Source organism: Palaemon carinicauda, chromosome 1 (genome assembly GCF_036898095.1).
Source record: "Palaemon carinicauda isolate YSFRI2023 chromosome 1, ASM3689809v2, whole genome shotgun sequence".
NCBI lineage: Eukaryota > Metazoa > Arthropoda > Malacostraca > Decapoda > Palaemonidae > Palaemon > Palaemon carinicauda.
The window spans coordinates 50,069-77,397 of NC_090725.1; the positions used below are offsets into that span (position 1 = coordinate 50,069).

At 38.1% G+C, this 27,329-nt stretch overlaps 1 protein-coding gene across 2 annotated transcripts in view; it reads left to right on the plus strand.

The window, feature by feature from the left end:
* The window catches only part of LOC137646337 (transcription initiation factor TFIID subunit 6-like), a 38,884-nt gene extending 12,437 nt beyond the window's left edge, over positions 1 to 26,447 (plus strand). The window contains exons 3-12 of one of the 2 annotated variants that reach the window (XR_011045439.1): positions 553 to 706; positions 1,461 to 1,605; positions 2,252 to 2,381; positions 4,191 to 4,370; positions 6,905 to 7,139; positions 7,629 to 7,771; positions 15,209 to 15,407; positions 19,529 to 19,598; positions 19,711 to 19,844; positions 24,304 to 24,439. Coding sequence is in view for 1 of the 2 variants with exons in the window: in XM_068379446.1 (XP_068235547.1) it covers positions 553 to 706; positions 1,461 to 1,605; positions 2,252 to 2,381; positions 4,191 to 4,370; positions 6,905 to 7,139; positions 7,629 to 7,771; positions 15,209 to 15,407; positions 19,711 to 19,844; positions 24,304 to 24,591 (1,608 nt within the window). In the remaining variant the exon portion in view is untranslated. Of the gene's footprint in view, positions 1 to 552; positions 707 to 1,460; positions 1,606 to 2,251; positions 2,382 to 4,190; positions 4,371 to 6,904; positions 7,140 to 7,628; positions 7,772 to 15,208; positions 15,408 to 19,528; positions 19,599 to 19,710; positions 19,845 to 24,303 lie in introns of both variants that reach the window. The other variant, XM_068379446.1, reaches the window with a different exon arrangement.
* The last annotated feature ends 882 nt before the right edge of the window (positions 26,448 to 27,329 follow it).

The following is a 27,329-nucleotide window of genomic DNA, read 5'->3' on the forward strand; positions in this document are numbered from 1 at the left end:
TATCAACAAAGCTACTGGTAATCAGCTTCCATAATTGGGTCATTAAGAATTCAGTTGAAAGGTTTTAAGCCTATAACTCCTCGACAGATAAACTTCCTATAATATAATTTTATTGTTCATGTTATTTCATGTTATGGCTTGCATTTTTTTTCTTACCTTCTTTGAGTTAATTCTGTACTTCGAAACATCTTACAGGACTACTTTGCATATTTGAGAATTTGGGATTGTGGCTTTCTCTACTTTGCCAGCTAACTTTACAGCTTGGTTGATAATGACTTTTGAAGATATATAAGAAAATTACTGCTCATTGTAATACTTTACACTTATACATGAAATTTAGGCAGAAAACGTGTGATAAAGATGAATTGAAAGAACTCATTGGCTTGCATAAACCATAATAAGGAAGGGCTAACATGAATTCTAAAAGCCAGTGGTTTTCAGGTTCAGTTGTCTACCCAAATTTCTTTGAAGAAAATTTATGCGCCTTTTGCAAGTATTATCATTCAGTATCAAATTCAAAAGTACAGTAAAGTATTGATACTTCCTTTTCAGCCATTGTATGGGCTACAGTCAATTGAGCATATTCCATTTCGGTTTGCTTCTGGTGGCGGACGAGAGCTACATTTTGTTGAGGACAAGGAAATTGAAATTAATGAGATGGTATCAGCTCCAACTCCAAGACTCCCATTGCAGATAACAATAAAACGTAAGTATTGTAGATTGATATTTAGTATACTGTACTCAATTAAAATGATTATTATTAGATTTCCAGTGTTATACTGCATCAATAAACCTTATACATAATATCAAGTATGAGAAATTACTCCCCAACCTTTGGAAATGTATGTCTTTACATCATCTTCCTGTTGTTATGCAACCTCAAAATTTGCATTCCTCGTGTATTAAAATGAAGGGGATTTAAACTTCAACAGTCCATTCATCCAAGAGGAGACTTTTTCAGGCTTTAATTTAATAAAGAAAGGATATTCCACAATACAGTAATCCCATATATTTTTTTAGACTGTTCTATCATTTTTCAATCTGTTGCTTTGTTTTTTTTTTTTTTTTTTTTTTTTTTTTTTTTTGCTTTAGTAAGAAAACTGTCATTTTGATTCTATTTTTCTCTCATTTTGATTAACTCAGCAAACAATGTAAGTTCAAAATATTCGGATGTAAGTTTATTCAATGAGATCACATTTCTCGACTATTGTATAAGGATTTCCCAAGAGGAAGGCGTCAGTAAACCAGAGAAAGATTTTTCTTATATGAGCAGTGATAATTGGAGCTATGTACAGCTGAGAAAAAAAAAAAAGAAACTGGGGAACTAGTTGCAAATGGAGGAAAGTAAAAGAACATGAAGCAATGCAGCTTAACTGATTGGGCTCTGCAAAGAATTTTCAGTACCATGTACAAGTCAAGTATGCCTTCCTATAAAGTTTTTTCTTTTTTATATTTCGCAGCACATTGGTTGGCGATTGATGGCATTCAACCCACAATTCCGGAAAATCCACCTCCCATCACAAAAGACATTCAGAAGAAAGATGCAGTGGATCCAGCGTCAAAACTATCAACACAAGATACAAAGGACCAGAAACATATTCATGGGTACATTGCACTTTTTTGTTTTGTTTTATTTTTAAGTGAAAATCGTTCTGGATGGATGACCTGAAGGCATTACCCTTTTTCAGCTTTCTTTAAGCTCCTATCTACGCTCTCCTTTATTTCCTTCCACTCTATCGCCTTTCATGCTTCCTTCCTTTTATCGTGATATCCAGCCTCTTTTTTTTCCTCTTTTATTTTGTACTGTAACTGTAGTGTTTTCCCCCTTTAGTTTCTTGGCACTAAATACCCTTTTCAGCTCCAGTTAATATGGTCAAAATTCCATACCCAGTCTGTTCCAATAAATAGTTTATTCAACACTTTGCAGAAATTTTATCATAATTTTTCTAACCCAAATTCTGTAAGAGATGAGACTATGTCTTACAAACATATTCCCCTTTTTCATTGCCTTTTTGTTCTCTGCAGTCATTTCCTTATTTCTAGTTGAAAATATCTGCTTATCGATCCATTTTTTGTTCTGCTCAGTTGTAAACATAATATACTGTATTGATACAGTACTTGTTTTATTTTATTTAGTAGAAAACTGAGTTAAACGTGAATTTTTACACTACCTTTTTATAAGATTGATAGTTAAACTATCTCTAAGTCAATCACTATCAAACATATCTGACAGATTTTTATTTCCTTTCAGACGAGGAATGAAGAGTATCGAAACAGTTAAAGTTAAACAACTGGCAACTCACGAACTTTCGGCTGAACAGCAGCTGTATTATAAGGAGATTACAGAGGCCTGTGTTGGCTCAGATGAACCGAAGCGAGGGGTAAGCATTCTTGGGTTCTTTTTATTAGTGATTAGAAAAATCTGACATTTTATTATAACATTTTAATTTTTTCTTTAGTCATCAAATTGTAATGTGAATTTTAAAGTACTCTCCTAATATTTGGATATTATCATCCATTGTGCGAATTTTGCACATTTAAATTTGTATCCTTACTGTACTCGTCCCTAATTATTTCCACGCGTATACAAAATCTATTCAACTTTAAATAATTCAAGGGTATGTCTTCGGTGGCATTAGAGCAGCTATTAAATCATTAAAAAGGTAGTTGGTTAATGGCATGAAAGGTAAGCCTCGCCCACCTACTTGTCACAGAATAGCCACTTTTATCTTCGATTGCAGCGGATACGTCTCGCTCTCTCAGCTGTTGGATCTTTTCTTACTTCGTTTGTAATGAGTGGTGAATTTTTTTTTTTTTTTTTTTTTTTTTTTTTTTTTTTGTGTGTGTGAGTGCTCTCATGTAAGAAGCGCACCAAAACCTAAGAATGTAGTGAATTTAATTTTCTTCCAATTAGGATACAAAGCTTCGATACTCCATGTGTTGAGTTGCTTTCTGATGACGGCCTCACCTAGCGCCGACAGTGTAACCCAGATAGTGATTCCTGTGTTGCAGTGTCAATGGGTGTTCCCAGTGCTCTCTTTTTGACAAAACTAGTGTATTGGTTTGTGTTACAGCAGAGGGAACTTTAGTAGTTTCCTCCTCAGAAGGAGTACATTTATTATCAGTCACCCAGACGACTCTTCTGAAGGAAAAATGCTTGGCAAAGCAGAAAATAAAGTTCACTATCTCTCTTCTTCCTTTGCCAATCTCTTCTCTCTCCTCTATGCCCTTCATTTGACATTTCTTCTTTGAGAAAAAGAAAATTAAGATAATTGCATTGGAAAGTCCTTCACTAAAAGTACCTTGGGACTTAGCCTATAGTGATCCCTCTCATCCTTATGGAGAAAGTGACTGAATTCACTAACTGGTACCTGTTGGTGTCAGTCAAGCGAGCATGAGCCAATGTTAGAGTTACTGTACCGCTGTTGCACCAGGAGCAGGTGAGCAGTCTTACTCAGACCAAACATCAGGACTGTAGGGTAGGTGAGGGTAGGAGTGTATGCCCCACCTTTCTCATGCCTATCGCTTTATGGAGAATTGTTCCTCACCCTAATGTACGTTCTGTGTCATACTGAACTTCCCCAGCGACCAGTACTGTCCGGGTTGGTTAGTAATCGTGAGCCTGGTGTTACAGCCACTGCTGTTTCATCAGTTGTACTTTTCCTAGCTATACATCCCTTAGTCTTTTAAATTAAATTTCCCACTTCAGCCACCCCTCTCAGTCTTAGCCCAAATGACAAAAGTGGCTATTCTGTGACAGGCAAGTGGACGGGGCTTCTCCCTTACGCCTCCCTTGCTAAAGACAGATACCTATGTTAAAGAGTTCAGATGTGTGTATATAACCTACAGAACTCCATTGTTCTATTTCAACTGTATTAGTAAAAAGGTGTAGTCAATTATTAAAAGGAAGAAAACTATTATACGGTCACTATTTTAAATTCTATAGTTCCTTATGTCTTAGATCTAATTTTATAGCATGCTCAGCTATGCTTTAAGCATATAATCATTTAACATTACCAATGACTTTTTATAATTAAATACAAAAGAGTTCATGCCTTAGCAAGGTAAAAATAAGGTTCTTGGAAATTATATTTTATAGTTATTAATGCAGAGTGTATTGCATGTAAGAATATGAGTTTTATTGTAGATATTGGTTATTCTAACTTTATTTCTTGTTTTTTTTTATACAGGAAGCTTTACACAGCTTGGCGTTTGACCCTGGCCTTCACCAGATGGTTCCAAGGCTGTGTACATTCATTGCAGAGGGAATACGTGTCAATGTTGTTCAGAAGAACCTTGCTCTCCTCATCTATTTAATGCGAATGGCCAAGGCTCTCTTGGACAATCAAACACTGTACTTGGAAAAATATGTAAGTTGAATATAAACTCTTATAATGCTGTTTATCTTTTCATAATTAGTTATGTTAGATCTTTGTTGCAGTGACTGATATATACCTTGATTGTTATACAGTACTTCTGTCAAATTTCTTTCCTCTCTGCTAGCTTTCCTGAAAATCTGAATCTGTATATACAGTAAACCTAATTTCTGAATGATTTGTTGAATAATTGCGAGGGAAATAAGTAGTAGTATTCAAGAAGTGTATATTTCATATATAAACTCTTATAATGCTGTTTATCTTTTCATAATTAGTTATGTTAGATCTTTGTTGCAGTGACTGATATATACCTTAATTGTTATCCAGTACTTCTGTCAGATTTCTTTCCTCTCTGCCAGCTTTCCTGAAAATCTGAATCTGTATATACAGTAAACCTAATTTCTGAATGATTTTGTTGAATAATTGCAAGGGAAATAAGTAGTATTATTCAAGAAGTGTATATTTCATATATTGCTGTGCCCTTACTTAAATTCAAACCATTTTGCTTTACAATTATAAAATCCAGTTGTGTGCAGAGGACAGGTACCTACTGGGTATTATTCCAGTGATATAAGATAGCATTAGCGATAGCAGCCCTTGATAGTTGCTATATATATCGTGTCATTCATCTGTCAGTCCTTTGTGAACATGTTACTGTTATCAACACAGCATTTCCTTTTGTATGAATGGTGTACAGTAGCTTGCAAGGTCCCTGAACCATATTTCTATAATTTTGCCAGATGGTACTACATTGGATCATTCTCTCTGGTTACGGTTCATTTTCCCCTTGCCTGCACACACACACTGAATAGTCTGGCCTATTCTTTACATATTCTCCTTTGTCGTCATACACCTGACAACACAGATTACCAAACAATTCTTCTTCACTCAAGGGGTTACTGTACTAATTATTCAGTGGCCAATTTCCTCTTGGTAAGGGTAGAAGTTACTCTTTAGCTATGGTAAGCAGCTCTTCTAGGAGGACACTCCAAAATCAAACCATTGTTCTCTAGTCTTGGGTAGTGCCATAGCCTCTATACCATGGTCTTCCACTGTCTTGGGTTTTAGTTCTCTTGCTTGAGGGTACACTCAGCACACTATTTTATCTTATTTCTCTTCCTCTTTTGTTAAAAGTTTTTATAGTTTAGGCTATATAGGATATATTTATTTTAATGTTACTCTTCTTAAAATATTCTATTTTCTTTCCAGGCTATTTTCCCTGTTGGAGCCTCTGGGTTTATAGCATCCTGCTTTTCCAACTAGGGTTGTAGCTTAGCTTGTAATAATAATAATAATATCCTGAAGGATTTGTTTGTCCATGGAAGACTACTGAATATTGAAGCAAGTCGAAGTTGAAATCTTATTTGTCATCTTAGTGTTCCCACAGTCAAGATTCTGATGATGTCATCTATAACAGATTTTCATTCCAGTTTCTCTCATTTAGGCTTTTCCATTTATCGTATCTGAACATCTTGCAATGAAGTACACACATTCATCCCAAAGGTACACATATCCCTTGGGGATTAGTGCTGTCAGTTCACCTCATGCAATGTACTGTAGGCATCTGCAGCATTCTTTCAGCCCTAGTTTTGTCCATATTTTGGGAGTTTACCTTTTCTTGGCTCTTACTTTCTTCAATCTTATTGTCTAACCTATTTGACTTTTTACTTCTTAATGCAAGTTTTGGGGATTTTCCCATGTTGCACCTCTGTGCTGAATGGCCTTCCCTGACTCAGTGCCAAATTCGTAAATCAATCAATGAAAAATATTTTCAGTTAACCCTTTTACCCCCAGGCTCTTTGGAAATTTCCAATCCTTAACCCCCAAGGGGTTATTGTTTCCCCAGCACATTTTGCAGTATATTTTTTTAAATTGCTCTAACAGCCTTAATTTTTGTCATAGAGAGGTCAGGTTGGTCTCAATCTCTTGGAAAATGCCCGAATTTTCTCAAAAAATTATCAAAAATATGAAAAAAAAAAATTTATAGCATTTTTTTGCAAGGACGTACCGGTACGTCCATGGGGGTAAAGGGATGAGTTTTGTGAAACGTACCAGTACATCCTTTTGGGGGTAAAAGGGTTAACTTTGTTTCATTTGGACTATTTCTTTTCTTTATTTTCTCCTATCTGAACATTTTGTGGTAAAGTACTAATTGTTTACCTTCAAAGTGACACCATAATCCGTATTGTATCATGCAAGATGGAAATTAACAGGCATTAACAAAAATGTATAATTTTATGCCAATATATGGGAACTAATGAACCTGATTCTTAGGAAATGCTTCATTTATCTTAATACTTTTTGTTGAGAAATGTTTGTCAGTCCAGTTCTGTACTAGCTCTGTAGTGTGAGTGATGTGCTTTTATTCTTAAGATTTAATAAACTTAATAATACCAAATTTCTGGACACTTCGGAAGTATAATTGATAAAGTTAAAAGATATACAGTATTCTGAAACTAAATAATGATGAACGTTATTCTAATGTGTTTTATATTAAATGTAAATTTCATTGAAAATCATTTTTTCAGATGCATGAATTGGTTCCTTCTGTAATGACCTGCATTGTAAGTCGACAATTATGTATGAAGCCTGATATGGATAACCATTGGGCCCTGAGAGACTTTGCTGCTCGTCTTATATCACAGATTTGCAAGAACTACAATACGACCACAAATGGCTTGCAAACTCGTATCACCAGGGTATTTTCACGCTGTTTGAAAACTGACAGAACGGCACTTTCCTCGGTTTACGGTGCCATTGCTGGTTAGTAGAAGTTAACTACATCCTTATTGACTATTTACTTAACCCTTTTACCCCCAAAGGACGTACTGGTACGTTTCACAAAAGCCATCCCTTTACCCCCATGGACGTACCGGTACGTCCTTGCAAAAAAATGCTATACATTTTTTTTTTTCATATTTTTGATAATTTTTTGAACAAATTCAGGCCTTTTCCAAGAGAATGAGACCAACCTGACCTCTCTATGATAAGGCTGTTAGAGCAATTTAAAAAATATATACTGCAAAATGTGCTGGGGAAAAAATAACCCCTTGGGGGTTAAGGATTGGAAATTTCCAAAAAGCCTGGGGGTAAAAGGGTTAAAGTTTTTTATGTGTAGATAAGAATTAGAGGCTAGTAACTGAACAATTGAAAAATAAACATTCACCATTTTTGGAATACAGTAAAAGTAACTTTGAAAATATACACATCATTATTACATATTTAATCTCTTTCATGCTTCACTATCCACAGGTCTCTCTGAGCTTGGTCCTGAAGTGACCAAAGTGTTTGTCTTACCAAAGTTGCGGGCCTTGAGTGACAAAATCGAACAGTGTATGGAAGGCACAAATGCTTATGATAAGAATGCTGCCGCTCACATCAAAGGCCTTTTATTGGTATGGAAATTGACTGAAATCAGCATTATTTACTAGTCATACCCAAGTCTAATTATGTTTAAGATGTTTTACCATAATCAGATACTTTTATCCGATCATTATATCTGCTTTAGCGTTTAACAATAATGTATATTATTAATGTTGTTTACTTTGCATTCCACTTTCATATGACTCTAGTCTCAAGATTATGTAACATACTTTATGTGAAGTATTTTTTTACCATGTGTAATGTATTTTTCATGTAGAATTCGTTAGATGTTTTAATAACTAAGTTTGAACCTGATTTTGTTATTACCACCATACAGTAGTTATACAGTAGTATCCAATCAGATTTTATGCTAATTCTTTGTGATGCAAAGTTATAGGATTTTTGTTGTGAAAGTTTGTTATATTTTCAATATTAAACTTACCCGATAATCATGTAGCTGTCAACTCCGTTGCCCGACAGAATTCTATGGAGGGATACGCCAGCTATCACAATACTAGAAGGGGGTGTACTTACCAGCGCCACCTGTGGCCAGGTACTCAATCATTTGTTGTTGACACCTCCTCAATTATTCCTCTGTCGTGCTTCCGGCTAGACGTTCTGGGATACGCTCATGGTCTTCGAGTTTATTCATGGATATTTGGTGAAGTATTCTCTTAGATTAACGGCTGTCGCATACTGGAATCCTTTTTATATTAGCTAGTTAGCTTTTATATAAACTCTGATTAACGGTTAATGAATTTTTGCTTGTTTTTGGATCACCCTTTGACTTACTCTTTGAAACAAGATGTCTGACGTTTCGCAAGCTCCCTCCCATAGACGATGTAGGTCTTGCAATAGGCGTATTCCGAAGGTCTCGGTAGATCCTCACACCGCTTGTTCTGACTGTAGGGACAGGCCCTGTCTATTAGAAAATCGGTGTGAGGAGTGCGCCGGACTTTCGGAATTGGATTTTGTACGTCTTTTAAAATATTCATCCAAGTTAGAGAGAACTAGAGTTAGGAGAAGTTCTTCTCACTCTTCTATGTTTTCCTCACCTCATGATCCCCTACCTTTTCCTACCCCTGTAGTGGCTACCCCCGAACCTACTGTGTGCCCTCCGCCTGATATGTCAACTGTTTTGCGTGCTATTCAGGCTTTAGGAGATAAAGTAGAATCAGTGGTAAGTGACCATAAGTCTCTGATGGCCGAGGTTAAAGAACTGAAGGTCAAGAGTGCAGTGGGTGGAAATAGTGCCAGTGCTGTGACGAGTGCTAGTGTCTGTGCAGTGCCAAGTGCTAGTGGTGCCAGTGTGGTGCGTGAGGATTTTTCTGTGCGAGCCAGTCGTCCTCCCAGTCCGGGACCTCTTGCAAGCTCCCATGCCCAGGGGAGAAGCAATGTCGAAGGGCTTAAGGGTTCGACAGGCCTTGTTAGGCGCACAGAATTATCCTCGGTGGTTGCGGGCGTGTCTTCCTTAGACCGTCACTCCCACCTGCAGACGATTGAGCCCGTCTTCTCGTCCGCTGATCTTCATGCAGGGAAGAAACGTTGGTCTCAGGTCTCGAGACCGCTTAAACGTAGAGTTCAGTCAGCGAGTGCTCAGCCAGGTTGTAGTCATTGGCTCAGCTCCGACTCGCCTCTGTCATCGGTCGACTGTACTCCGCCCAAGAGGAGTAAGGTTCTGCCTATACAGACCCCGACTGTGACTTTACCTCAGTCTGTTATCGTTTCTGCCGACCCCAAGTGGACCCTGCTTCAGTCCATGCAAGTTCAGCTTTCGGACTTGATGCGTGAGTGTCGGGCTGAGAGTGTTGCACCGCCTGCACTCCCTCCACCTGTTCTCGCTGCACCTGTGCTCGCCCAGCCTGCACCTGCTCCGCCTGTGCTCGCCCAGCCTGCACCTGCTCCGCCTGTGCTCGCCCAGCCTGCACCTGCTCCGCCTGGTCGCAGCACCATCTGCCAGGCGTACGATGTTGAACCACTTTCGGAGTTTGCTGTTCACAGTGTTGTTCAGCCTCAGCCTTCTTTAAGGCAACCCTTGCTTTGGGATCAGGAGAGTTACACTCTTCCTCCTCCTCCCCTTGCTGCTCCACCAGTGGTGCAACTCTCGGTTGGGGTACAACAACCTCTCCCCTCCGTGAGTCTGTCTGCTCAACCAGCGCTGCACCGAGTTCAACCCTCATCTAGGCAAGCTCATCTACACCATGGACTTGCGCCTCAGGAGCCTCAGCTTGCTAGAACTTTACCTTGTTCTGCGCAGCCTCAACCTTCTCATGCTCCACTCATCTCTCAGGAACAGGAACGGACTACTCCGCCTCCGTCCTCCGCTCAGCTGGTGCAATCCTTGGGTGCAACTCTTGCTAGGAGTCAACCTCCTTCACCCTTGCACCTGCCTTCTGCTCCGACTGTTGTTCAGCCTATGCAGTCTGAACCTCAGGTTTTCCCTCAAGTTGAGGAAACCTCTGTTGTTGTTCCTACCCGTTCTGACTCTGCGGTTCAGCATTCTGGTCCTTTTGCTTCGCTACCTTCTGCTGATGAAGTGTCGGATGATGAGGAGGCACATCTTGATCCCTCATCAGACGTGGAGGAGTCTAAACTTTCTCCATTGTCTGTTGATTTTAGAAAGGTCTTGGCTCTACTCAGGGAGCTTTACCCTGACCACTTCGTCTCTGCTGTTCCCCGCTCTCCTCCATCTGAGTTTTCGCTAGGCGTACAACAAGCTAAGTCGAGCTATACTAAGCTTGTCCTAGCTAGATCCTCCAAGAGGGCCTTAAGGACCTTAGGGGAGTGGCTTCAGTCTAAACAACACCTGGGCAAGACTTCCTTCATGTTCCCTCCAACGAAGCTCGCATCGAAAGGTTGCGTTTGGTATGCCACAGGGGAAGCACCAGGCTTGGGAGTTCCTGCCTCTGCCCAGGCTGACTTCTCAAGTCTGGTGGACTCGCCTAGGAGGACTGCGATGAGACGCTCGAAGGTTTGTTGGACCTTCTCAGACCTGGATCATCTTCTGAAAGGGTTGTTCAGAGCTTTCGAAATGTTCAACTTTCTCGACTGGTGCCTGGGAGCCCTCAGCAAGAAAACATCTCCTGCGGACAAAGACTCTGCCATGCTAATTATGTCCTGCATGGATAAGGCTATCAGGGATGGATCGGGTGAGCTAGCGTCGTTATTTGTATCAGGGGTGTTGAAGAAAAGGGAACAACTGTGTACCTTCCTCTCAGCCAGCATTACACCGTGCCAGCGGTCACAGCTCCTTTTTGCTCCACTCTCAAAGTTCCTCTTTCCCGAGGAGCTAGTTAAGGACTTGTCGGCTGCCCTGATACAGAAGGACACGCACGATCTTGTAGCCTCATCGGCTCGTAAGTCTAAGGTTACCACCTCTGTCCCCAAGACTTATCGCTCTCCAGTGGCTGATACCCCGGCCACTAGGTTCATACCGCCCTTTCGTGGTAGAGCCCCCAGCCGAGGAAGCTCCCGTCCAGACTCTCACAGGGGCAAGTCTAGGAAAGGACCCAGGACATCTAAGGGAAAGCACTGACTCTCAGATTCTCCAGACAACAGTAGGAGCCAGACTCAAGATCTTCTGGCAAGCCTGGGAGAAGAGAGGTGCAGACGCACAGTCTGTCAGTTGGCTGAGGTACGGTTACAGGATTCCATTCTGCCTCAAACCGCCTCTGACCACATCGCCCATCAACCTCTCTCCCAACTACAAAGAAGAGGACAAGAGGCTAGCATTGCAACAGGAGGTGTCGCTACTTGTGCAGAAGAAGGCAGTGGTTATAGTCCGGGACCATCAATCCCCGGGCTTCTACAACCGTCTCTTTCTTGTGGCCAAAAAGACAGGAGGTTGGAGACCGGTGCTGGACGTCAGCTCTCTCAACGAGTATGTCACCAAGCAGACGTTCACAATGGAGACGACCAAGTCGGTCTTAGCAGCGGTCAGACAGGAGGACTGGATGGTCTCGTTGGACTTGAAAGATGCATACTTTCACGTTCCCATTCATCCAGACTCCCAACCTTTCCTGAGATTCGTTTTCGGAAAGGTTGTCTATCAGTTCCAAGCCCTGTGTTTTGGCCTAAGCACAGCTCCTATGGTCTTTACTCATCTGATGAGGAATGTAGCGAAATTCCTGCACTTATCGAACATCAGAGCCTCCCTCTACCTAGACGACTGGCTGTTGAGAGCCTCCACGAGTCGTCGTTGTCTGGAGAACCTCTCTTGGACTTTAGATCTAATCAGAGACCTAGGTCTATTAGTCAATATAGAGAAATCTCAACTCATTCCCTCCCAATCCATTGTGTACCTGGGAATGGAGATTCAGAGTCGGGATTTTCGGGCTTTTCCATCGGCCCCCAGGATAAACCAAGCCCTAGAGTGCATCATGAGCATGCTGAAGAGGAGCAATTGCTCAGTGAGACAGTGGATGAGTCTCACAGGGACCCTCTCATCTCTGGCCCTGTTTGTCGAGCTAGGGAGACTCCACCTCCGCCCTCTTCAATTCCATCTTGCAGCTCATTGGGACAAGGGCTCGACTCTAGAAGCAGTCTCTATCCCTATCAACCAAGAGATGAAGACCACTCTCCGGTGGTGGAAGCACAATCTTCTTCTCAAGGAGGGTCTATCATTGGCCATCCAGACCCCCCATCTTCATCTCTTCTCGGATGCATCGGACTCGGGCTGGGGTGCGACCTTGGACGGACGGGAATGCTCAGGAGTATGGAACAAGGAACAAGGATTACTCCACATCAACTGCAAGGAACTGTTAGCAGTCCATCTTGCCCTGTTGAACTTCAAGTCCCTCCTGCTAGGCAAAGTGGTGGAGGTGAATTCAGACAACACCACAGCCTTGGCTTACATCTCCAAGCAAGGAGGGACCCATTCGAGGAGCCTTTACGAGATCGCAAGGGACCTCCTCATTTGGTCAAGAGGTCTAAACCTCACACTGGTCACGAGGTTCATCCAGGGCGATATGAATGTTTCAGCGGATCGCCTCAGCAGAAGGAATCAGGTCATTCCCACGGAATGGACCCTCCACAAGAGTGTGTGCAACAGACTTTGGACGTTGTGGGGTCAACCTACCATAGACCTGTTTGCCACCTCCATCACCAAGAGACTTCCGCTTTATTGTTCCCCTGTTCCAGACCCTGCAGCGGTTCATGTAGATGCTTTTCTTCTGAACTGGTCCCATCTCGACCTGTACGCATTCCCTCCGTTCAAGATTATAAACAAAGTTCTGCAGAAATTCGTCTCGCACGAAGGGACACGGCTGACGCTGGTTGCTCCCCTTTGGCCTGCAAGAGAATGGTACACAGAGGTACTTCAATGGCTAGTCGACTTCCCCAGGACTCTACCTCTAAGAGTGGACCTTCTACGTCAACCACACGTAGACAGGTTGCACCCAAACCTCCACGCTCTTCGACTGACTGCCTTCAGACTGTCGAAAGATTCGCTAGAGCTAGAGGCTTTTCGAAGGAGGCAGCCAGTGCGATTGCCAGAGCTAGAAGAATTTCCACTCGTAGAGTCTACCAGTCTAAGTGGGAGGTCTTCCGATGCTGGTGTAGAGCCAATTCAATATCCTCTACCAATACCTCTGTGATCCAAATAGCTGACTTCCTTCTTCATCTTAGGAATGAGAGATCCCTTTCAACATCTACGATTAAAGGGTATAGGAGCATGTTGGCCTCAGTCCTCCGCCACAGGGGTTTGGACCTGTCTTCCAACAAGGACCTTCAAGACATTCTCAAGTCTTTTGAGACGTCTAAAGAACGTCGTCTTTCCACTCCAGGCTGGAATCTGGACGTAGTCTTAAGGTTCCTTATGACATCTAGGTTCGAACCTCTCCAGTCAGCTTCCTTCAAGGATCTTACCCTCAAGACTGCTTTTCTCGTTTGCCTTGCAACAGCTAAGAGAGTCAGTGAGGTTCATGCCTTCAGCAAGAACATTGGTTTCACAACCGAATCAGCTACATGTTCTTTTCAGCTTGGATTCCTAGCAAAGAACGAGCTTCCTTCACGTCCTTGGCCTAGATCGTTCGAAATACCTAGCCTCTCCAACATGGTAGGTAACGAACTAGAGAGAGTTCTTTGCCCTGTCAGAGCTCTCAAATATTATCTGAAGAGGTCTAAACCTATTCGAGGACAGTCAGAAGCCTTATGGTGTGCCATCAAGAAACCCTCGAGACCCATGTCCAAGAATGGGCTTTCGTACTATATAAGGCTTCTGATCAGAGAAGCACATTCTCACTTAAAGGAGGAAGACCTTGCATTGCTGAAGGTAAGGACCCACAAAGTAAGAGCTGTAGCTACTTCGTTGGCCTTTAATAAAAACCGTTCTCTGCAGAGCATTATGGATGCAACCTATTGGAGGAGCAAGTCAGTGTTTGCATCATTTTATCTGAAAGATGTCCAGTCTCTTTACGAGAACTGCTACACCCTGGGACCATTCGTAGCAGCGAGTGCAGTAGTAGGTGAGGGCTCAGCCACTACATTCCCTTAATCCCATAACCTTTTTAACCTTTCTCTTGAATACTTTTATTGTTGTTTTTATGGTTGTTACGGTAGGCTAAGAAGCCTTCCGCATCCTTGGATTTGGCGGGTGGTCTATTCATTCTTGAGAAGCGCCTGGGTTAAAGGTTTGGTAGAGGTCCTTTAGTAGGGTTGCAACCCCTTGTACTTTGGCACCTTTGGGTTGATTCAGCCTCCAAGAGGAACGCTGCGCTCAGTAAGGAAGACGAACTTTAAATAAAAGGCAGAGTAACGGTTCTATTCGACTTCCTTACCAGGTACTTATTATTTCATTGTTATTTGAGATAACTGTTATATGAAATTTGGGATACTTAGCTATCCTTTAATCATGTACACTGGTTTTCACCCACCTCCCTGGGTGTGAATCAGCTACATGATTATCGGGTAAGTTTAATATTGAAAAATGTTATTTTTATTAATAAAATAAATTTTTGAATATACTTACCCGATAATCATGATTTAATCGACCCTCCCTTTCCTCCCCAGAGAGAACCAGTGGACCGAGGAATAATTGAGGAGGTGTCAACAACAAATGATTGAGTACCTGGCCACAGGTGGCGCTGGTAAGTACACCCCCTTCTAGTATTGTGATAGCTGGCGTATCCCTCCATAGAATTCTGTCGGGCAACGGAGTTGACAGCTACATGATTATCGGGTAAGTATATTCAAAAATTTATTTTATTAATAAAAATAACATTTTTCTCTTATAGGCTATATTGTACAGTAACATAATCTGTAGTAGTTTGTAATAGTTAAAAGTTATGTATGGTTGGTAAGTCAGTGTGCACATCCATCATCATAACTTAATTCCTGTTGATGAAAGATTCAGTCTCTTCAGTGATTTCAGATCATGCACAAGACTGCATTTTATCTCGCACACAGCATGCTGCTAATTTCCTTCGATAATTTGTTATTAATTATTCCACTTTTTTTTTTGCTTCAATTAGAAAACCGTAGCTCCTGTCTTGAAGACTTTACGAAGCCCGCCTGATGTAGTGGCGGACTATAAAATGGAATTTGGGTACCTAGGTCCCCAATTACAAATGGCCGTAGTAAAAGCCCGGCAAGCGCCGCCCCCGCCAACAACAGCTCTTACAACACCAATCAGATCAATTACTCCTACCACAACTCGGATTATTCAGCAAGGTATGTACAGTGTGATTATTTTGTACACAGAAGTATTGTATTTAGTGTTAAAGTTTTGGGGTCATTGATTGATGGAAAGTAATTGGATTCAGCAGTACTTCAAGAGGGGTTACCCTTGGTGAGCTCATTTGCAAATGCAAACCTTGTTTTCATGAAAATTTTAGCAAATCGCTGATTTTAGACTATCCAGTTTTTACTTCTGGTAGTTTTAAAACTTGTGTTAACTGATGCAAGGAGGTTTCTCCGTTAGTCAAGTACATAGGCAAGGGATTATATTGCCTTCTGCTCCTGTCAGTACAGTACAGTGTACTGTATTGACTTATAAAGTTTTGATTGATGGCTTCATTCGGTATATGTTTTTCTCTACTGGGGCCCTTTGACCTATATTTCTCATCAGGTTCATTAATTAACCTTATGTTTTTTATGGTAATTATGACATTAGTACTGACTGTGCAAGTAGCCTATGCAGTATATATATGGGAAATCTAGCACTGTCGTAGCATAAGATAGATAATCCTTAGTTTTAACTTTTGTTTAACATTATATCAAGGCAGTAACGGTTAGTAGAGCATGTTTTATTCGTTAGTAATTGAAAGTATTTTCTTCAATGCTGATATTTGTCCGGGTAGCCATTACAATAATTTTGTATTTTTCCATGGGGATCGTAGGACTTGTGATTGATGTGCTTGGTAAGGTCTCCTTTGCTTAGGAGGAAGTCATCAACCTGAGCTCTTGTGAGAAGAATTTCTCAAGATGACGTCAAAGTGAGATCAATCGTTCTTTTTACTGACTTTATTGTCTAATAAACATCTTAGCCTTGCTTGTCAAATAGCATTCTCTTAGATTTTAAATCCATCATTGAACTCCCACAGTCGATGAGGCAATTCCTGGTGGTGTCTTTTGCATTGCATGGTGTATTTTTTCCCCTATTTCAACATCTCTACTGTACTTTCCGATTTCTTCATCTTTACATTTCTTTTGTGGGATATTTGATTATTCTTGCTGTTGTTATAGTAAAATGCAATGTTGAAATATGAAATAGATGATTCATAGAAAGCCCAAGTAAAAGTATAATATTCTTCAGTCTCCAAATTAATTTATGTACGGAATTAATGTGGAAATATGAAGAGAACAATAGAGGACAAGAAAATGAAAAATTGTAATTCTGCCCTTGGATCAAACTCGAGTTGTAGTTCTGTCACTCAGAATGAGGTCGGTTGAAGGTTTGAGGAATTTCCTATCTCAAAAGAGCACTTGCCAGAATTCCAGTCTTAACTTGTGTGATCGGACAGTCTCTTACTCACAGTTCTATTCCTGTCTTAATGCAGTTTTTCTACCATGGAATCATATATTACAGAAATTTATGATTGCTCACTTCAAGAATTTGTCTACTGTGTTGGATCATGATAATTTTTGTTCCAGAATTCTGGCCAGTGTCGGTGATCTGACAGTAGGAACCTCATTACCAGCAAAGAACGGGTGCTAACAGAGACATTGAATAACAGCCCAACCTGCCATTCAGTGCATCGGTTAGCACCTTTCGCTCTTTTGGTAATGTAATTCTTATTGCCAGGTCATTGTTACTGTCCTGAATCCTAGAATCAGAAATATCCTGGACTAATAACAAAGTCAAACCCTCAAAGTGGCCATTCACTGGTATTCGAGTACTGTCAGACTTTACCATTAAAGGGGGTTAGGCAACAGAGACACTACTGAATGCTGAAAAATTTTTAGCGATGGGTGCACCTCTATTGACGCTTACAGACTCCCTATTTCCTTATATAACAAAATAATATTCAGATGCCTTGCCCTTGAGAGAAGTAACATGAATAACAATATTCATAGTTTTATAACAATAAATACTGAAAAGCATTCACAGCTATATAACACTAACTATAAAAGACGAAATAACATTATTAATCAAAGGCTTGGAAATGTACTCTTAAAACTGCATCTGTCTCAACTTGCTCTTCCCTGATATGTAACTGAGTGTTTTGTCCATATCAGATTAATGCTTTTTTGGTCTTTTCAATTAAGGTTCATTGATATTTATATTAGTGCGAATGCACCATAACTGAAAACACATAAAAGCATTAGTCTTATAAGACCAAATTCTGCACGACATATTCAGTTGTATAAAGGGGAGAGTTAAGTTGCGATTGAGATTGTTAAACAAGTGAATTTCCAAGTCCCTTGTTATCCCGTAAAGTCTGTAATTTCTGTCAAGGTATCTTCTGTATTTGGTGTTCACGGTATATAATTTGGGATAAGTACCCATTAATATTCCTCTATGAAGTTCCAGGGTCTTCCCACGATTAATGGGATTTCCGAAGTGCAAACCCACAAATGGTAAGGTCTGACTGTAGCTCTGTACAACCAGTTAATAATATATAATGCCTTGTACGCTCATACCAGGGTACTCCGTCGCTATGTATTTAGACACAATGTAGCCAAGTATTCTCGGTCTCTTAATTTCAAAGCTCTGTCGTTGGAGTGCAAGTTTTAAATTCATGAAATTTGTCTGTGTCTTTAGGTTTTGAGCTTGAATTCGGTTTCATGAAGTTTCTCAAAGTCTTTAGGTTTTGAGCTTGAATTCAGTTTCATGAAAATGTGAATTCTTGAGGTTTTGAACTTAAACTCTGTTTTATGGAATTTGTGAAGTCTTTAGGTTTTGATGTTAAGCTCAGTTTCATAGAATTTGTGAAGTCTTCAGCTTTTAAGCTTAAACTCAATTTCATAGAATTTGTGAAGATCTTTAGGTTTTAAGCTTAAACTCAATTTCATAGAATTTTTGAAGTCTTTAGGTTTTGAGGTTAAGCTCAGTTTCATAGAATTTGTGAAGTCTTCAGCTTTTAAGCTTAAACTCAATTTCATAGAATATGTGAAGTCTTTAGGTTTTGAGGTTAAGCTCAGTTTCATAGAATTTGTGAAGTCTTCAGCTTTTAAGCTTAAACTCAATTTCATAGAATTTGTGAAGTCTTTAGGTTTTGAGGTTAAGCTCAGTTTCATAGAATTTGTGAAGTCTTCAGCTTTTAAGCTTAAACTCAATTTCATAGAATATGTGAAGTCTTTAGGTTTTGAGGTTAAGCTCAGTTTCATAGAATTTGTGAAGTCTTCAGCTTTTAAGCTTAAACTCAATTTCATAGAATTTTTGAAGTCTTTAGATTTTGAGGTTAAGCTCAGTTTCATAGAATTTGTGAAGTCTTCAGCTTTTAAGCTTAAACTCAATTTCATAGAATATGTGAAGTCTTTAGGTTTTGAGGTTAAGCTCAGTTTCATAGAATTTGTGAAGTCTTCAGCTTTTAAGCTTAAACTCAATTTCATAGAATTTGTGAAGTCTTTAGGTTTTGAGGTTAAGCTCAGTTTCATAGAATTTGTGAAGTCTTCAGCTTTTAAGCTTAAACTCAATTTCATAGAATATGTGAAGTCTTTAGGTTTTGAGGTTAAGCTCAGTTTCATAGAATTTGTGAAGTCTTCAGCTTTTAAGCTTAAACTCAATTTCATAGAATTTGTGAAGTCTTTAGATTTTGAGGTTAAGCTCAGTTTCATAGAATTTGTGAAGTCTTCAGCTTTTAAGCTTAAACTCAATTTCATAGAATTTGTGAAGTCTTTAGGGTTTGAGCTTAAATTCAATTTCAAATAGTATAGTTGATGTGTCTTTTTTTTAGCAGTCACTACAAAAAATTTAAAGATAACAAAGACCACAAACACTTTGAATCACTTGCTGCTTTCCCTGCTATACTAGGCAGCTTATTAATTAAAAATCTTTAAACTTGTGTATGAATATTCAACATGAACGTTACACTTTCTAACCCACATAGAAATGGTCTTTCACCTACCACTTTGCTTGTCAGTGTGTAGACACCTATTTTTCTCATTACCACCATTGAGAAGTTAAATAGTCATTCGGCTGGCCATCTTTGGTAAAAAAAAAAAAAAAAAAAAAAAAAAAAAAAAAAAAAAAAAAAAAAAATCAGTACTGTAGTTTAATTTTATGTAAAATGCTAGATTGTATTCTCTGAATTACTTGCACATGGAGGTGGTATTGACAGTTCTTTTCCATGTTAAGTTCCTGAAAGCTTATCATAAAACTAAAGTTGCCCTCACCCTTTTTAATATAGGTCTGAGTGAATGGGTAGGTCTACAGTACATGAGCATTCTCTCATGTTTGAGAGAGCATTTTAGAATATGGTGAGGTTTTTTATTTTCTTCTGACATGACAAATCTTTAATAGTGTACTTATATTTTTCCACTTCTAAGTACACATTTCAGATAAGTTATAAATTGCAATTTCTCTGTCTAGGTGCCATGCCTGGGATGGGAGGTATAGGACCACGAACTGTAGTTGTTAACAAACCGCCTTCGTCTAGTTTGGCTTCACAACAGCCAGGTCAGAAAGTCATTATCATGACCTCACGTCCTCCAACACCAAGCCAGGTCTGTATTTTTTTAATAGTGTTATTTGTTGTAAGTCGCAGCCTAAGCAATATCATTGTCATCATCATCAATATTATTGCAACAATACTATTAGGTTTGGTCTCTTAGAATCTTTTTAATATTGGACATAAGAATTAATGATGTAAGTTTTATTTTGTGCCATTGAGATGTAGTTTTTTATTTGAGAGAGTATTATCAAAGATATTTCTCAGCTTGGACATGCAAATCAGATGTAAAGTTAGTTATAATTCATCAATCATTATATATATTTGAAATACAGAAACTTGTTCACATACATTAGGAATCTTTCGATGAAAGATTTATCTTTATTTGGCAAAGAAATTTACTATGTGCAGTATTGTTTTACAACTACCATTCTTGTCTGAATTCAGGTAGCTAAGCATTTAGAAAAGCTTTCCTAACTGTAAGTATTGATGTCAAGAGGTAGAGCTGTATGTATGTGAAAACCAGTAACCTACATTCTGAATTTATCTGTCCTTATTTTCTTTCCTTTTGAATGGATAAATGTAGCTGTAGAGTTTTTTCTTGATTTCTTTTATTTTCATTTTTAGATCTTTTTTTCCTTTGGATTTGTGAGAATGTGCTCTGCAGTATCATCAGTTAACCCTTTTACCCCCCATAAGGTTAAATTTCGAGCACATTTTGCTATATATTTTTTTTTTAAATTGCTCTAACAGGCTTAATTTTTGTCCTAGAGAGGTCAGGTTGGTCTCATTCTTTTGGAAAATGCCTGAAGTTTCTCATAAAATTATCAAAAACATGTAATTAACAGTGTTTTGCCAGAACGTACCAGTACGTCCTTAGGGGGTGAAAGGGTTAATGCAACCTCTTCCTCTACTCTTATTCTAATAAAAACAATTGAGGTAATAAAGGGCTATAAATATAAAGTATTTACAAAAAGCAGCAAAAGAGGGGGGTTCAAGAGAAAGAGTCATGTAGATTAAATTAAGATGTACAAGGATTGGAGAAAAATAAGTCTTCTTCAAGCTATGGAAGATGATAGAGATGTGTACATGGAAAAGGGGAGCGAAAATAATACACAAATAGTATGGGCAAAAAACGAGGTGTTGGGAAAAATTTTTATTACACACACACATATATATATATATATATATATATATATATATATATATATATATATATATATATATATATATATATATATATATATATATATATATATATATATATATATATATACACATAGCATAGTTTTATTTAGTGAATCATGGGAAGAATTGGAAAGATAATGGAAGATTTGAACTGAGAAAGCATAAGTGTAGGACTGAAAATTTATATGAGTAAAGCGGGGTTTACACGGGCGAACAGCTCGTCGAGCCTGGTTTGACAACCCTGTGTATAAATTGATGTTCGAGTGTGTAAACGGGCTATTTGGTTGTCGAGCGCGCTCATCGAACGGCTCGATGAAAGTCAGGCTCATCTTGACTTTTGTGGGCGGAGCTACATTGTTTGATGAACTATGTGAACGTGTGAACGGATATCGAGCATCAAACCTCAGTTGTTATTTAAACCTGCTAGAGGAAACATCATCAAAGAAGTGAATAATGGCTGCCATTAATGAAAGCAAGAATGAGAAGGAAGTCGTACTTGATTTCATACATACATATCGGGCTCATCCAGCTTTATGGAAAGTTAAATCAAAAGACTATTCCATTAAAGTAGCCAGAAACAAAGGAATAGCAGCTCTGCATGAAATATTGAAAGAACTGATTTTAAAGCAACATGCAAGTTGGTGTGTGAAAATTAATTTCTCTCTTTTTAGTAGCCAATCCTTCGTCCACTTTGATCTTTTTTTTTTCTTTCTTAGTGCCACTGCTAAAGCAATGGCTATCAAATCGTCCTGGTCGAGAGACACCTTGATGCTGTTTTAGCACGTGGCACACTTAGGCTCGATGTACTGTCTGAAAGCTCTTCGAGCCGTTCTACAAGTAGGTTCGACAACCGGGCTCAGCGAGCTGTTCGGCCGTGTAAACCCGTCTTAAAACTAAGATAATGTTCACTGAAAATGCAGATATAACAAATAAGGTTATGGATGAAAATCCAGAGAATGTTAATATATATACAGTATGTACAAAGGACAGACTGTAAGTGTTTCCCAGAACACTTGAGTGAAATTAAAAGAACAATAAGCATGGGATGAAGATCTCTTGATAAACAAAATGAGATTATGAAAAGTAAAATGCCACTTTCTCTAAAAAGAAAGGTGTACAGTATGTTGTCCAGCAGACGTTAAATACTACAAAAATTTATTTTTATTTTAGGTCTAAAACTTTTTTCTGTTCCCTTCGGATCTTCCAATCTTTTTGTAAAATTTCCTCAGTTTTATCTTACCCTAATTTTTACCTCCCCTGTTAGAAATAGATCCTTTTGAGCAAAATGAGACTAATCTAGTTGGAATTCCTTATGATTACAATTATTAAATTAAGGAATATTAAAAGCCGGGTAAGTGAGATCATATCATAAATCAAAATATGATTTACTCAGAATGGACCTAAGGTGTAAAAGAATTTGAGAGCTGCAAATTACTGCAGCTCAGAAGTAAAAAATTTAATGGATGTAATTAAGTTGAAGGTATCCAGTCATAAAAAAGCGATAAAGGAAGACATAGGTGAAGTCAGCTGTGAAATGTGTAGTTAATTCTGGCAACGAAGTTGAAAGGAGGTTATGTTTTACCACCTGTTTGTGTGTTTCTTTGTGAACAGCTTCCTGGCTACAATTTTAATCGTAGAGTAATGAAACTTGCAGGGATTAACTGTGATGTAAAATGTTAAAAAATGATTAAATTTTTTAAGATCGAGGTAACGGTCGAGCAAAATGTCCTATTCATGTAATCATCCATAAGTTTGGACATTGTTGTCACAGACTTCAAACTTGGTTCATATTTGAGTGTGAAAATCCACGACATTAATACATGTTAAGGTCAAGAAATAAGTTGCTGCTGTGGAGGCCTGCGCTCTACTGAGTGCCCCTCTAGTTTTGACTGTTATGCAATAATACAGTACATATACTTGATATTTAAAAAAACAATTACAGTACATTAGTACCCCGGTTTACGAGTAACTTTAAATACAAGCATACAAATTCTATGTATGGGCATACTTTGTTGACCATGTGCAGAAATCAGTCATGAAGTACCAATACACCACCCATGCAGTGTTCACGCCATGTTCAGTCATTTCTAGATACTATAGGTTCATTTGGGAAATGTAAATAAAAAAAACCCATGTGTATTTTTAATTATTTATTTGTATTAACTTCTGAGGTTAGGGGTTATAATTGTTCAATAATATGCATAAAAACCGTTAAAAATGAGTGTACAGCATACAGTATGTGTAATTATGAATGTGTGAAATGTATCAAGTGAATGTCCTTTATTTTTTATCAGAAATATTGTTTTAGTATACAAAAACAAAATTGTAGTTTGAGAGCTCGTTCCTAGAACAAATTAAACTTGTAAACCGAGTACTATTGTATTCTGAAACATATATAGTTGTATAGATTTTAGCCCAGAGTCGAGTAATATGCTCATTATAGCTTCTCCAGTTTAGTTGAGTGAGATTCTGTGCTAGCATGAAAGGAATTTATTTGCCCATATTTGCCTAATACTCAGTGCTTTAAGATAAGACTCAGAACATGCTTTAAGAAACTTTCAAGAACTACAAACTGCACAGAACACATTCTCATGGCCAAAGTACAGAGATCAAGTAGAAGGCTAGCTTTCAAAATCATTTGATATTTAAGACTAATCCAGGACTTTAGGAATATAGAACTGAAGTCACATGAATGTGAGTTTACTTCATGGTAGGTAACTTGAGTAGCACACTTAGATAATAGTATTGTATCAATAAAATACAGTAATCCCTTTTTTATTAGAAGACTAATAATATGGACAAGTCAATACTGTATATCTGCTCTACTCTCAATGAAAAATGAAGTTACTTTAGTAGTAATTGTATGGGGCATAATATCTAAAGACAATGATAGATAAACAAGGAGAGATTACTATCAAGATACTGTCATTTTAAGCACAGCACTTTAAACCAGGAACCAAAGGCATTTCTGACTTCAATCTGAATACACATAGCATCTATAAAGGCTTATGAAAGTGTTAGGTGAATACTGTGTACTGTAAAAGGTTACTTGCTTCAAAGAAATTACAATTATTTCACACTGGTCTCCCCTTTACAAATTACAAACCTCATGAGAATTATTGGCCTTTAACAATCATAACATAGGGAGTGTGTTCATGGAAGCCATATCTTATTGAGTATTGACAAATATTTACTGATGATTTTGATCTTGTGTAATGCTCCTATTTCATATACAGTATGTGAAAGAACTTGTGCAGAAATTGTAAGTTGTTTATTCCCGAGATGTTTTCTGGTTTGATTTACAAATTTTGTTTTCATTCCTCCAGAGTGTTACCACAGAAACGATGGGAGGTGTTATGAAGACTGCTGTTGTCAATGCCGGGGCTTCAGGTGCTTCGAATCTTACAACTGTTACTATGAATCCCGGCCCTTTTGCCACGGGGTCTATAGCAACATCCTTGTCACAAGCAGCTTTAGCTTCCTCGGCCATTTCTCAGGCGGCCGCTCAAAAGCCAACAAAATATGTTGTAGTTACAGGATCCAATGGTGCCATTAAAACAGAAATAAAAGAAGAGGCAGAACCCAGCCCACAGCAACCCACAGATCTCACTTAGTTACTGCATATTATTGTTATTTATACTGTACATTTGTATATATTCGTGGAAAGGTTTAATATTGTGTTATAAGATGTAGATATTTATTTATGTGCAGATAAAATGTTTACTTTTCACTGATTGAATAATTTCCAGATATTTTACAAAGTCTTGTGTTATTCTAACCTTGCAGTGACTAGTTCAAATTATATGGCATTATTGAAGATAGGCTAGTGTATTCTCTTTTCAGACAAGTGAAAAGTTCATTTATTTTTTCTATTGAAATGTCTACTCTACAAATATAGTGAAGTTGATGCACTAAAGTGAGAATTCAGTTGTTGTTGTTTTTCTTTACAGTACCCAAACAGATTATCGTATGTTTTCACACTATACATAATTTGGTGATCACAATCTAGCAATTTCTTGCTTTGAAAATGCGCTATTAAAACTTGTTTTTCCATATGTTTGTATTATAGGTTTCATTACATTAAATCATGCATTTTAATGAAAAATATTAAATTACAGTATTTAATCTGTAGTTCCCATTGTTGCACTTTGATACTGTACAATGCCACTCCGTCTTCCTTGTGTATTTTCCGTGCTGAGAGGCAAAACTTCCAAATTTACCCTTTAATTGTTATCAAACCTCACCTCCAAATTGACAGTTTACTGTAGTAAATTTGTAAATGTACTGTAACATATACTGAAACAATCTTTCACATGCTTCAAATTCTTGGAGCCATTAAGTTTCATTGCCGTTCTTTATTTCTCTTCTTATTCATCGAAATATTTTAGATTGATTTGTACCGTTGGTAGTAATCATCGAATATGGAAATATCTGAAGCCCTGTAAAACTTCACCTTTCATTTTATTCTTGATTAGGGCCCGAGTTTAATTTCTATTGATTAGTTACCTTGCAAGTTCTTTTGCAAATGAGCTAGTGGAAGTGTCTTTCACACATATGCTTTGATAATCCTGAGATAAAATTCCAAAGATTGTGCATCTCATAATTTTAGTATTCAGATGGGTCATTTCTTATGTACCGTATTTTAACATCATAAAATAAGTATGTACTATACTATAATACACTGGTGAAACTAAGAAAGCTTGTATTATGCCTTTTGAGAGTATAGTTGGTGTATTGTTTTGTAATGAATAGTGTTATCACACTACTGAAATATTTTTGCTGAAATCAAAATTAAGTTTTAACAACATAATAGCAAGAAATGGTCTTCTAGTATTAGTGTGTGTTGTTCCTTCAGACTTCCAAGGCACTTAAGGAACTTCAATTTCAATGCCATGAAAGCAATTTCTGTGCTGAATTAAGCTTACCAAACCATTTGTTTATTTGGTGAAGTTTTTAAGCAGTTTTTACATCCTCTATTATATTAAGACCTTATTGTGGTTTATTGTTTCACATTTCTTTGAAAAAACTACTACTTTCAGTATCTTTTATTATGATTGCATTCTTTAATGTATGTATTTTTAGTGGTAGATCTTATGTAAATAGTTCAACATCTATAAATACACTTCCTAGCTTTTCTTTAATCATCTCGGCATCATTTTCATGTAGTCATAGAACGTAAAATGTACTGTAGTATGAAAGCCATTCATATTGCCCTGTAAGCTAGATTTTTAACGATATCTGATAAGTACAAGTATTTGCCCAGGCACCTCTACCTAAGATGCTACATTGTTACAATTTAGCTGTTCAATTGTAAGAGCCATTATACATTATAAAGAGGAAATCTGAAGTGGGACAATGTCTATCTGCAGTCTTCATTCATAGATTTTCACCTCATTTTCCTTTATCATCACACTATTTTAAGAGGTCTCTGTAAATATGTTTTTGTAAGAATACATTTTTTTACAAATAATTTTATTATTAACCTATTGGTCCCTATCGAGTCAATATTAGTTTGAAATGTCTGACCAAATTGGTTGTATAGTTTGATGTCCCATCATTTCCTTTTATAAGAATTATTATCATTACTTGCTCTACAGCCCTAATTGGAAAAGCAGGATGCTATAAGATCAGGGGCTCCAACTGCAAAAATAGCCCAGTGAAGAAAGGAAAATAAAATATTTTAAGAAGAGTAACATTGAAATAAATATCTCCTATACAAACTATAAAAACTTTAACAAAACAAGAGGAAGAGAAGTAATATAGAATAGTTTGCCCGAGTGTACCCTCAAGCAAGAGAACTCTAACCCAAGACAATGGAAGACCATGGTACAGAGTCTATGGTACTACCCAAAAATAGAGAACAATGGTTTGATTTTGGAGTGTCCTAGAAGAGCTGCTTACCACATCTAAAGAGTCTCTCCTACCCTTACCTAGAGGAAAGTGGCCACTGAACAATGACAGTTCAGTAACCCCTTGAGTAAAAAATTGTTTGGTAATCTCAGTGTTGTCAGGTGTATGAGGACAGAGGAGAATGTGTAAAGAATAGGTCAAACTTTTCAGTGCGTATGTAGGCAAAGGGAAAATGAACCGTAGCCAGAGAGAAGGATCCAATTTAGTACTGTCTGGCTAGTTGAAGGACACTATAACACTCTAGTGGTGGTATCTCAATGGGTGGCTGGTGCCCTGGCCAACCAAGTTTTACTGTAGTTGGGTGCATCAGGATGGTTGTCCTGAGACCTAAACTCATTAATAAAGCAAAGCAACAAATGGAATAACTAGAAAAAAAATAAATGGCCCTCTCATGTGCTTGATTGCTGAGAATGTATATGATCATGTTAATGCATTCTTCCAG